Source organism: Artemia franciscana, chromosome 21 (assembly GCF_032884065.1).
Source record: "Artemia franciscana chromosome 21, ASM3288406v1, whole genome shotgun sequence".
Classification (NCBI taxonomy): Eukaryota; Metazoa; Arthropoda; class Branchiopoda; order Anostraca; family Artemiidae; genus Artemia; species Artemia franciscana.
In genome coordinates this window covers 11,825,859-11,837,238 of record NC_088883.1, presented here as the reverse complement: position 1 = coordinate 11,837,238, position 11,380 = coordinate 11,825,859, and the positions used below count along the sequence as shown (strand labels likewise).

The window sequence follows — 11,380 nt, the reverse complement described above, 5'->3', positions numbered from 1 at the left end:
GAGATTTCGATTTCCATCTACGGTTTTGATGTTATATAGCCGCTATCCTAGAGCTAGAGGATTTGTTATTGATGCCTTCCCTCGTAGTTCAGGATTCTTGCCTTGGATAACTTTTAGGGTAACTTAGGAACAGTAAATTTGATACTATGATATCTTACTCTAGTCAAACTTCAAGATATGTTATTAAATTCATTTGTTTGAAATTGTTTACTTAGTTCATAACTTTATCTTAAGAAATACATTCAAAATTCTTGCCAAATCCGAGATTATGAAGTAGACTATACGATTTTGAAACTCCTTAATAGCGGATGTAAAATGAAGCAAAAAATCAACGAAAAAATAACTTACAGTTGACTTAAAAACTAATAAAAAAAATTACCGTTTTTGGACAAAAATAAATTCCGGCAGGAAATAGTATCTAAAGAAGAACCACTTTCACAATAAGTATCTAAAAAGTATTACTTGAATCAGAAATTACTAAAAGTAGTACTATTGTACTACCCACTGTATGCCACTGATGTTTCCCACTGTCTTGAGAAATTCCCTATTGTTCTTCTTGTTTTTGGTGTTTATGATGGAAAGTCAGTGTGGTCTTCGTCGTTATTTATTATACTACCCGTGACAATGCTGCGTTCAAGTGAGTGAAGAGGTCATATACGTGAGATCCTCATGGCTTTGATGAAACCACGTTAGTTTGAAAATCACACAAATGAAACTTTGGCACGGGCTGCATCAGCACTTAAAATGTCACAGGAATCGAGGATTATGCTTGGACGTTTAATTGAAACCATTCAATGGTTTCAGTTTATTATTTGATTAAAATGAGAAGATGCTTTCATTATACTATAAAACAAGCAGCTGAAAATTAAGCCGAATGCTAGAGGCAGATAAATCGCTATCCTAAATAAACTAAAATGGAGAAGCTAAAACTTTTTTATGCGTTTTCCACGCGTTAGCATAACTCAAACATTATTTAACAAAACTGATCGCAACAAAACAGGGACATGGGTTATCTGATCTACGCTTATACAATCAACTTGTCTCTGTAGATTCAATTATTAACTAAAAGAAAAGATCTTCAAGAAATAAAACTATTCCTGAACCATTAGAAAGACGCATCTTCGGAAAAAAATGTCAAAGTTGGTGAGTAATCCATTTTGTTCCTTGTTTTCAAATAGTTCGAGGTAACGTACTGTAAGTAAGGAGTGGCATGCCTCAATAGTAATCAAAACTCTAAAAACGGAATTTTGAAATCAATAGTTATATATAAAAATCGGTTTATTATACTGATTCCAAATTCATAAGTGATTCCAAATACATGTGAATCATGAAGTAATTTCAAATATATAATTCATTAAGCTTAGTGTCCATCAAAGGCTACGGGATTGAGAAAATTTGTCCGATTTTTGAAAAAAGAGGAACGCCCCCTAAAAGTCAAAGAATCTTAATGCATATCAGACCATCAGATTAAGCGAATCAGAGAACCTAACTGCAGTAGAGTCAAGCTCCTATCTGCAAACATGTGGAATTTTGCATTTTTTGCCTGAAGAAAGATCACAGATGCGTGTTTTTTGTTTTTGTTTTATCAGGGGTGATCGTATCGGGCCATTGGTCCTAGAACATCGGGAGATGGCTCATTCAAACAAAAATATAGAGTTCTAATGCCCTTTTTAAATGACCAAGAAGATTGAAAGGCAGCTACCTCCCTTCAACGTCCTTTTTTCCATTATTGTTCGATCAAAACGTTCAGATTGTCATTTTGTTCAGAATAGTTGAAAGGTCCGAAATCCATGCCTTTGGCAATAACGTGGTCCCCATAGCTCCTGGAGATAGGTCTAAGTTATGAAAAACAAAAGTTCAAATTGGAATAAGTACTTTATTAGAGAATGAAAACAGATACAATTTGTTTTTGATATTTCGACCACATTCACCAGTGGTCGTCATCAGCAGATAAACTAGAGTATTACAATTAAAGCAAACGTATTTTTACAGAACAAAATAATTAATTTCAGATCACAAACAGTTCCTGGTTCATTCACTAGATTTGTCTGAGAGAATTCATATAATGTCTTGAGTTGTAAATTTTTCTTCTTTAATATTGCCTAAATTTACGTTAGTCTGCATGTTTGAACTTTTATTCGTTGATTCGTGCTATTCGTTTTTTTTTTGCTATGATGGAATTGTTCGGAGATTTTACGCTGGAGGAACTTTTTCACGGAGGAGTTTTCCATGAGAGAGGGAATTTTTCATGGAGGATGAGTCAGATTTACCAGCATTATTTGAAAAACGATCAGAAAATGAATTTTTAAAAAACAAGTTCTCAACTGAAAATAAGGAGCAAAATTAAAACTCAAAACAAATAAAAATTATTCTGTTGATGAAGGAGTTGACCCTCTCCTCAATACCTTGCTCTTTGTGCTCTAAGTTTGACTGTTAATCCCTTTTTTTTAGTACGACTTCTGAAACACAGGGGCCGTTTAATTACAATGGGAAGCTTTTTTAAAAGTGCTAAAAACTTTAGCGTGAAGAGCAAGGTATTGAGGAAGGGACAACCCCTTCATATACGGAAGAATTTCTGTTTGTTTTGAATTTTATTGTTACTCCTTACTTTCAGTAAAAAAAACTTGTTTTTTCATTAAGTCTATTGTATAACTGAACTTCAAGATAGAGAAATTAAAACAGAAGGAACTCGGCTTGAAAGGCGAACATCAACTCGAATTTTTACTGACTCCCTAACTCTCAAGTCACAAAGGTTTCTAATTTGTACCTTCAAAATTTAGCGTTGATTGGTGATATCTCGAGGCTTTCTCTTCTCACCAGATTCATTTTGTAAAGGACAGGTATGTTGTTTTTTTACATAGAAAATCACACAAACACACCATTGTATAAAATTTGAGCTCTAAGGTACGTCTGTTATCACTCTAAAATCCTTCTGGCGCTCTTATCTACCACTTCTCCCTAAAAAGATAGGCATGTTGTATCGTTTGAAAACAGATTCATTTAAAAAAAAAATTCACAATTATGGATCAATAGAGGAATTTCCTAATCCTTGCAATCATGTACAGATTTTTAATCCTCATTGCATGTGGGAAAATCATGTCTGCGCAGCCAACTAAACTCCGCTCACCGCAAAGTTTTTTCAAGAGTACACGGACGTTAGCCTTGTTCGAGCTTAAATCATTCTAGGGTCCTCAGTCAAAATGGTCTCAAAGTCTAAGTTGTCTAGATACTCCTCTTTTCCTCACCAGTCTTTTGGCACCATGTTAAAAATCAAGTTCAATCACTTTTATTTTTGCAGCCTATAATTGAAAAAATACGGCCAAAATTCATGTTTCTAACTTATCTTTCTGTTTAGGTAGATAAGTAAAACAAGTGATCTTGAGCTTGAAGTAAAGTATAACCCCTGGCGTAAAGAACAACCCCTTCCGAAAGTTACCACAACTCTACAAATTCTGTCTTCCAAATAAATTTGCCCATTAAAATTCATTATGATAAACAAATTGCGTTAAATGAGGAAGGGGAAACACATCCCTCTCCCTCCGGGAAAAAATATTGTTTTTTTGTGAAAGTTTCACATTCAAATTCTGGACAATCCCTGATTAAAAAAAATGAGAATTGTATTTTTTTTTAATTGGATAAGTTTTCCTTCTTTTTTCTCAGGGTTTTATTATATGGAACACATGGTTTCTAATTTTGCGCGACGTATCATCGAAGGGAAATTGTACTTTGTAGTGCTCTTTTTAATACCCGAAAGTAATCAAAGAACAACTCCCTCGTAACCTTTATCGCTCCTGGCAGCCATCCCAGCGAGACATGATGTGTCGATATTTCAGGGTGGCCATTTTAACCAGAAAGGTCGAAATGTAAAAGTGTGCTTCCGAAGGTTGTGTGACTGTAGCATGAGAACAATAATGGATTAATCACAATACCTAAAGGCAAGTTCTGAAAAGAACTCATTCATGACGTTGTAAGAAGAATGAATGAATATTTTTCGTCATATACATTATTATTCAAACCAAGCAAAGAGTGAAGCAAAGCCCATAGTACCCGAAGATTTTAAAACACCTTGTTTAAAAAAAAAAATTCAAGTGTAAAAGAACCACCATTTGACATTGATCCAGGAGTGGTAGCAATTATCCAAGTTAAGCTTCGAAGTAAAAATAATAACAAAAAAAAGTTCGGTGAATTTCAAATACAGCGGCGGATCGAAATAAAAAGTGCACCTTTGAAATCATATTGTCAAAAACCCAGAATTAAAGGTTTCCAGCCTTCCATATTAAAAATTGAAAGAAATAACATTTTGGCTTGAGCAGCGCTGGTATATACTTTTCTTCCCTGGTGTTGTTGAGGCGCTGAAGTGTTAGACATCTCATTTAAAAGATAATAGTTATGGTTTAATGCTAATTATCAGAAACAAACATGTATATGAATAGGTATGCCGCTCCCTACTCTTTACGCTAGTGTCATTTTTTTTTTTTTTTAATTAAACTGCATTCAATTAAGTACAAACAAAACGTTAGCGTAAACAGTGGGGGTAGCAGACATCAAATCGGATATCTAGATAATAGTAAACTTGCTGCAAAATTGTCATGTTTTTCATGATAAAAAAAAAACAAACTAAATTTTGAATATTTGGTCTTCCAGGGAAGAATGGGGCAGCTAGTCCCTAATACTATCCTGTCTGCATTTGTGTAGTGCATCCAAACTTCTGATCCTCAACAGAGGATAAAATAATTGGAGGTCTGTCTCTTGGGGCAAGAGCCAAGTATCCCTGTCCCAGGTCATTCAGCACCTCTTTGATCCATGATGTTATTCGCTTTTCTGGGCACATTACCTTTATTGTACCGTTTTCTAATTTTATTGAAGCAACAGTCAGATTTATGAAACAACCAAAATCTGTTCTTAAGATGACCCAGGAGTCTCTTTCTTCCCATCTCTACTGTGGGGTGCTGCTTGACGGGAGCATTCTGCAGGCAGGTAAGCATTGCCCGCTTTTTGTTATCGATCGAGATGGTTTGCCGGCTGACGAATTTTACTCGGAATCTCTCACCTAAGGTGCCTTGTAGTGGAAGAGATGACCCCAGTGAGTCACATTCTTAGTTCTAGGTGACAGCTCTAGTCCACGACTTCTCTCTCCCTTTCACAACATACCAAGCTATAAAGTTCTGTTAAGATTGTTCTCCTCCACTACCTACAATTCAAACTTACCCCACCAAACCTATTTCACAGTATACATGTTCTAGCCTTAAAATTTTCCTCATTGTAAGATAATAATCTGTATGCAGTATTTTCAATTCTTATTAACAGAGAAAACTTATAGTGATCTGACGACTCATCCGAGACTGCAGACGCAGTATCACTTGCATGCGACGTAGCAATACACACCGTGTGTACATTCGAAACTGTTTCAGCTGACACCGAATTAAAGTTATAACAGAGAAGTACATAAAAGTGGATTGTCAAATCAAAAACTGGAACACTAATACCATTAAAACCCACCATCTAAGGCCCATGAATACGCACAGTATCGATTATGAACTCATCATCCCGATTAGCAGTGCAATTTCATCTATGAATTTACGATCTAATTTTTCGATGAAAAAAAAGTTTAATATGAGAATATTCTGAAAACTGCGAGGAAAAGTCACTTTGTGATTTGAAGACAAATATTTCATTAGATCTGTATTAAGACCTCCATGAATTAGAGGACTGGATTGGAAATTACTAGACAGAGGATTGGAGACTAGAAAGAGAAATTAAAATCCCTCATTCGCGCACAGAAATGTTTTTAACTAAAAGATTTGGAGGCCTTTCACTTAACTAAAACCAGTCTCTCAGAGCTAAAATAGTTTATTTCTAGATTGGTAACTAAACCGTAAATGTTATGTTAAAATCAACCGATAATATGGGTCTCTAGAAAAGCAATAATTCTACTTTAACGACTTACAAGATGCTGAACATATTGAGACAATGAGTCGTTGCCGTAACCGAATCGATTAATTATTCACATTTAATCTATCTTCAGTCCTAATCAAACAGTAATTCCAGTCAAATATACTCACACAACCTTTATTTGTCTAAACAATGAACATACAAATCGATTAAAAAAAAAAAACAAAAAAAAAAAAACACCAACGCTATCGCATAGCTCTCTACAGAAAGAAAACGTTTTCAGCAGTTTCGTTTGGAAACGTTCCAGGAGCGTAAATCTTTAAATCTCTAGTTTTAATTATACCTATTGACTGTGTTGTATAATGAGAAATATTTGCTTGGTTTCAAGGTTCCGGTACCCCTTGCTTTCAGAGCTGAGGTACGCCATTGCTTTCGTAACTGAGAAATTCTTATTCTCAGCTGTGTACATAAGAGTAAAAAATACTGAACCTGTTTAATTTAGGGCTTTATTTTTTAGATTCGTTTTGTTTTTATTTTCTCTTTAAGACTTTTTTTCCGTATATTCTTTACTCTTTATTTACTTTTACATATATCTGCTCACAGTTAAGCCAAATTATTAAGGATAAAATAAAATATCGCACGAAAACGGCTAAGCCAGTAACGTAACCCGTGCATAATTGAAATGAGCTAGCTTCGCTTGGAATAACGGGAATTTGAAACAACTGCTTTCCCATCTATATGACGAATCAGCCAAACCACAGTACATATAGTAATAGTTGTGGGGGAGCAAAGCAAATACAGTACCATTCGAGGACATTTTGGTGTTTTTAAAAACCACTTCCATCTATTTCACTATTCCGTTTCTGCGGTGAAAAAGATGTAAAAAATCAAGGAATGGCATACCTTTTATAAATCTTGGCTATTTTCGGCAATAAGTGAGGCTAAGGTATGGTTCGATTATTAGTCTGGTTTATCTAAAAAAACATGCGATTAAAAACAAAGCTATAAAATTTTCTGAACACTTCCATTGTTAATGTCGTTAAAGGTCTTATGCAAGTTTTCAGGAGGGCAGTTGAAACTAAAAAACATATACTGGTGAAACTTAGTTAAGTCCTATTGGTAACGAACTTATAAATTCCGGTCCTTCGTATACTTTTTATTCGTAAACTACTATTTCACAAATGATTCCTAATATCATAACTGGTAAGCGATTAGCGTTCAAAAAATCTATATGCAAAATGACTTCCCAGGTTTGAATAGCCGTGTTCCATTGAATGCTATTGTTTAGTTACCCTTTCACCGTTGCTTGGAGAGGACTTGTTTAATTTAGTGCTTTGTTTTTGACGTTTGTCTGTTTGTTGTTTTTATTTCCTCTTTAGGGCTTTTTTCCGTATTAATTTCTACTTTTTATTTACTTTTGCGCACTGGTGACGGATAAGCAGACCTCTCGGCCGAAATTGCTGCATATTTACGCTTCCTTTCACTGGCTGAAAATATCCTCGTTTTCTCTTCTTCACATTTTTGATTTTCATTTTGTTATTTTGAAGACAATTTCAGAGTGACACAGTGTTGCCACCAATCTTCTGTGAAGGGTCATATAATTTTCTTGTCTTTAAAATAATAATTTCTCTATTCAAAAGTCAAAATCTAAGATCTATTCATTTTAGGAATGCATAGATTTTTCCTTAAAATCTCCTTTAATTCAACATTAAACGTATCTAAGCTTAGAGACATATAACCCTAAGCTGTTCATGCCTAACAAGAATTTTGTATCTAACAAACGTAAGCGGCTAAATGGAAACATGGGGCTGCGCAAAAGGGAAAAAACTTTGTGTGTACAAAAGAATGGTCAAATGACACTAAAAACCGATAAAAATTAAATATATTTCCGATTTCTGATTAGAATATTAAACCAGATGAATGAACTTGCAGCTAAAACGAATAAAATTTAATAAGAAACGCAGCTGCATATCAAACTATAGGGACATGATTTTAACGGGATAGAAAAGCTAAATAGATATCCAGATGGCAACACTGGTATTAAGTTCATCTAAGTATATTTTTGGAAGTAGTTAGTCTTTCACAGAAATCTAACAATGTCTTACAACATACAGTGAACTTTTCTTCTGTTGCGCCATTTTTGAATAAGTGTTCAATTTATTAGCAGCTTTGACTTATAAAAACGTATTGAATACATGGTGATGAACGACCATAGGGGACCGGTTCAATAAGATTAGTCCAAAATGTGCCCAACCCCTTGAGAATCTGTTTACCCCCCCCCCAAAAAAAAAAAACAGCAATTAGTCTGTTTGCTTGCAAGTAACAAATAGTATTCAATTGTTAGAAAGGACAAAGTTACACAGATACCCCTCCCCTTACTATGTCACTGATCTTGACTCAATTTGCTAAAATGTAAATATGCACTTTCGACAGCTAGCAATTAGTTTCGTAATATTGAAGAAATATACAAGAAAAATCCCTATAAGCACTGAAATTTATCAATATTGCAAAAATTACGTGAAACAGCTAAAAATCCTACCCTGGCCAGGATCAACAAAAACAAGAAAATTATTTTAACATGATTCTGTAATTGGTCTAATACTGCTAGAATAAGGTTGACTAAGACGTCATGACAAAACTAAAAGGGCGAATCTGACACTTCATAGCTTTGCGGAAGTGAAGGGAAACAAAACTTTTTTTTTTACAAGGATTTTAAAATAATTTGAAATTAAAAATAATTTAAAGAATTTAAAAATTAGATATTATAAAAATTACAGCAAGCAGGTAATGTAGCGTTATTTTACATGTTAGACGCAATTATGGCCAATAGTATTTGAGCCAAAAATACCAAAATGTACTTTTATGGGTATATCACGAGATTTTATAAGTTATGATCCATTCTTACATCAAATTTTCTCCTTTAATCTTTTTTGTCTAAAAACTGCTATAGTCATTTGTCAGCATTGGGAGAGGGGTGAACCCATATTCCATTGCTCCATGTGCAGATTTTGGAAACATGCTGTTCATATTATAATATAAATCTTATTTCGTATTTTCTGATTAAAGATATGGAAACAAAGCTGTTTTGATAAAAAGAAGAAAAAATTGAACAAATACTGATGAGAAGAGATTCACATGAGACTGTCACAGACATTTATGACACAAAATGTTACAAAGGCTGTGTGACTGTCACAGACATGTATGACACACAAAATGTCACAAACATTGTGTGACTGTCACAGACATATATGACACAGAAAATTTCACATACGTTGTTTAATGCTTCTTTCATTATCGATTGTTCTTTACTGGTATTACCTTGGTTTTACCTTAAGAAGAAACTAGGGCCAAATCCAGAATTTTTGGGAGGAAAGAGGGCGGTTCATTTTTATTCTTACAATTGAAGTCATCTTAGATAACATTCAGTATTCAAAATTCCGAAAAACAGTACAATCAACAACTCGACAGAGTGGCTTCACTCTGTCGTCTCTTGTCTCTCTGTACAATACTCTCTACGTCACTCTATTGTTTACTCGATGAACAGTTGAGACACGTATCAGGTAAGTCAATAGTTTATGCAGTAAGGGAGTGAGATTTAAAATTGAAAGAAAGGAAATGCATAAAACTCAAAATTGAGCGCAAAAAAGCATTTAAAGCCTAGTAATATCCAGGAGTTTTCAAAAGAGAGAGAAAGTTTCGATAAAAAGAATCATTTAGAAAAGGTGAACTCAACTTCAATAAAAGTATATACAATGTTTTTCGTTACATAACAATAGACGATAAAATTCAATAGAGTTTGTTTATGCAGACAAACGTAAAAAAGTAGGAGACATTATTTATGGTAAATCCTGCTGATTCTAGCCGCATTCTTGATCGAAAAAGAGTGTACTTTACAAGCCTTCCCGTCTCTTCGTTTCTTCTATTCTAGATTTAAACAAAATAGATTCAACACGTTATGTCCTAAAGCCCCAGGTTTCAACCTCTAAATTCATGAGGTTGTATACAAGGAGTTTAGATCGTCAAGGCATAGACGTTTGAGCTCCACACAGTAACATCTAGTCAAACCAAAATATTCAAAAGGGAAGTTTAACTTATTTAGGGACTGTGGCCTTACCTGATACTGATCAATAATTGAAACAATTGGACTTTTCAAGGCATAAGAACTTGTGCGCATAATTCGAAAGTAAGAATATTATTTTACTTAGCCGTCGAACGAAAGTAACTAAAGCCATCCCGTATCTAGAGCCAGGAACTCCCATTGTTCTGAAGAAATATATGGGCATATAACTTGTACCTAAATACTAACAAAATGCAGTAGCATTGAGACTATAAATCCCCTAACTAAATGATAGCATACAGATTAGTTTAATTAAATTTTAACTTATGTTAGCGTGTGAATTTAGTGAAATATGGATCAAATCTTTAGCTTCTTGTTCAAATGCCCACTGCTGTGGCCTAGATCTAAATGAGTATGAAATAAACTTCTTTTACGGTCTTTTTTATCCGTGCCGGCAACTCACCTTCAAGAATGGCGAATCCACTTCCAAATACTTTGTAATAACATACAGGCAAAATAGATGGCGATCAATCCCCTTTCCACACATGGCATCTTGATAGCCACGTTGGTGAACTTGGCAGGCAACTCGTAAGAGATCGAATCTTTCCTTACTGCTCGAATGAGGGTTTTCCATAGCTTTAACCCAAGCACATGATTCTATGGTGCATGGACGGACGGTTTCTGTACGACCTGAAATAAAAGGGCATTTACATTAAACGCAGAGGAGTAGGAGTGATGATCTACAAAATTTATCATTACCCCTTATTCTTGTTATCTTAACCCCCCCCCCCCAAAAAAAAAAATACAAACAGCGTACTGATAGAAAATTGGGTAAACACCTAGATATAACGTTGTCATGCTATGTTAGTGAACCTCTTAAGAAATAAATTAAGAGCACATTAAGGCGCGATGAGATATTTTTAAGGTCGTGCCTCCAGCCATCTCCTACTTGTAGAACTTCCTTTTTTTTAGGTCAATACCTATTTCCATAAAGTCTTTCAAGCCTTACAGATAGGAGAGGAGTGGGGTAGAAGTTTAAAATTTCTTTCTGTGTCCTAATTTGGACTGCAGAGTCCATCAACACATTTTAACATCAAAAGAGGTTATGTCCGGGAGGGGGGAGGAGGTGGAGCTGGTGCATGAAAAACATTTCCAGTCCTCAGTTGGGCTTATATATTGACTTCTAATATATATACTTTTTTTAAATTTAAACATAGAGGCTTGAACCAGTAGTTTTCCCATCTGTATAAAATCATATAAGGAATAAAATGGGGATGGTATTGGTAGTCAAAACATTAGTTTTCCTGTCAGTATGATAAGTTTTATAAGGAATACAAGGGGATGGTATTGGTAGCCAAAACATAGGAGCAATTTAGTGGTGCTATTGGCTTTTCAAATCTTGCCATTTTAATATCTGATTTTATCATACAG

The 11,380-nt window shown here is 34.6% G+C and overlaps 1 protein-coding gene across 3 annotated transcripts in view; it reads right to left on the bottom strand.

The window, feature by feature from the left end:
• Positions 1-6,053: 6,053 nt before the first annotated feature.
• LOC136040760 (carnitine O-palmitoyltransferase 1, liver isoform-like) overlaps positions 6,054-11,380 on the bottom strand; it is a 268,112-nt gene continuing 262,785 nt past the window's right edge. For 2 of the 3 annotated variants that reach the window (XM_065725082.1, XM_065725080.1), the window contains 2 exons: positions 10,384-10,639; positions 6,054-10,006 (listed from right to left, as the gene is read on the bottom strand). In XM_065725082.1, the coding sequence (XP_065581154.1) occupies positions 10,392-10,639 (248 nt within the window). In that variant the 3' untranslated portion in view covers positions 6,054-10,006; positions 10,384-10,391. Of the gene's footprint in view, positions 10,007-10,376; positions 10,640-11,380 lie in introns of those variants that run through there. The other variant, XM_065725081.1, reaches the window with a different exon arrangement.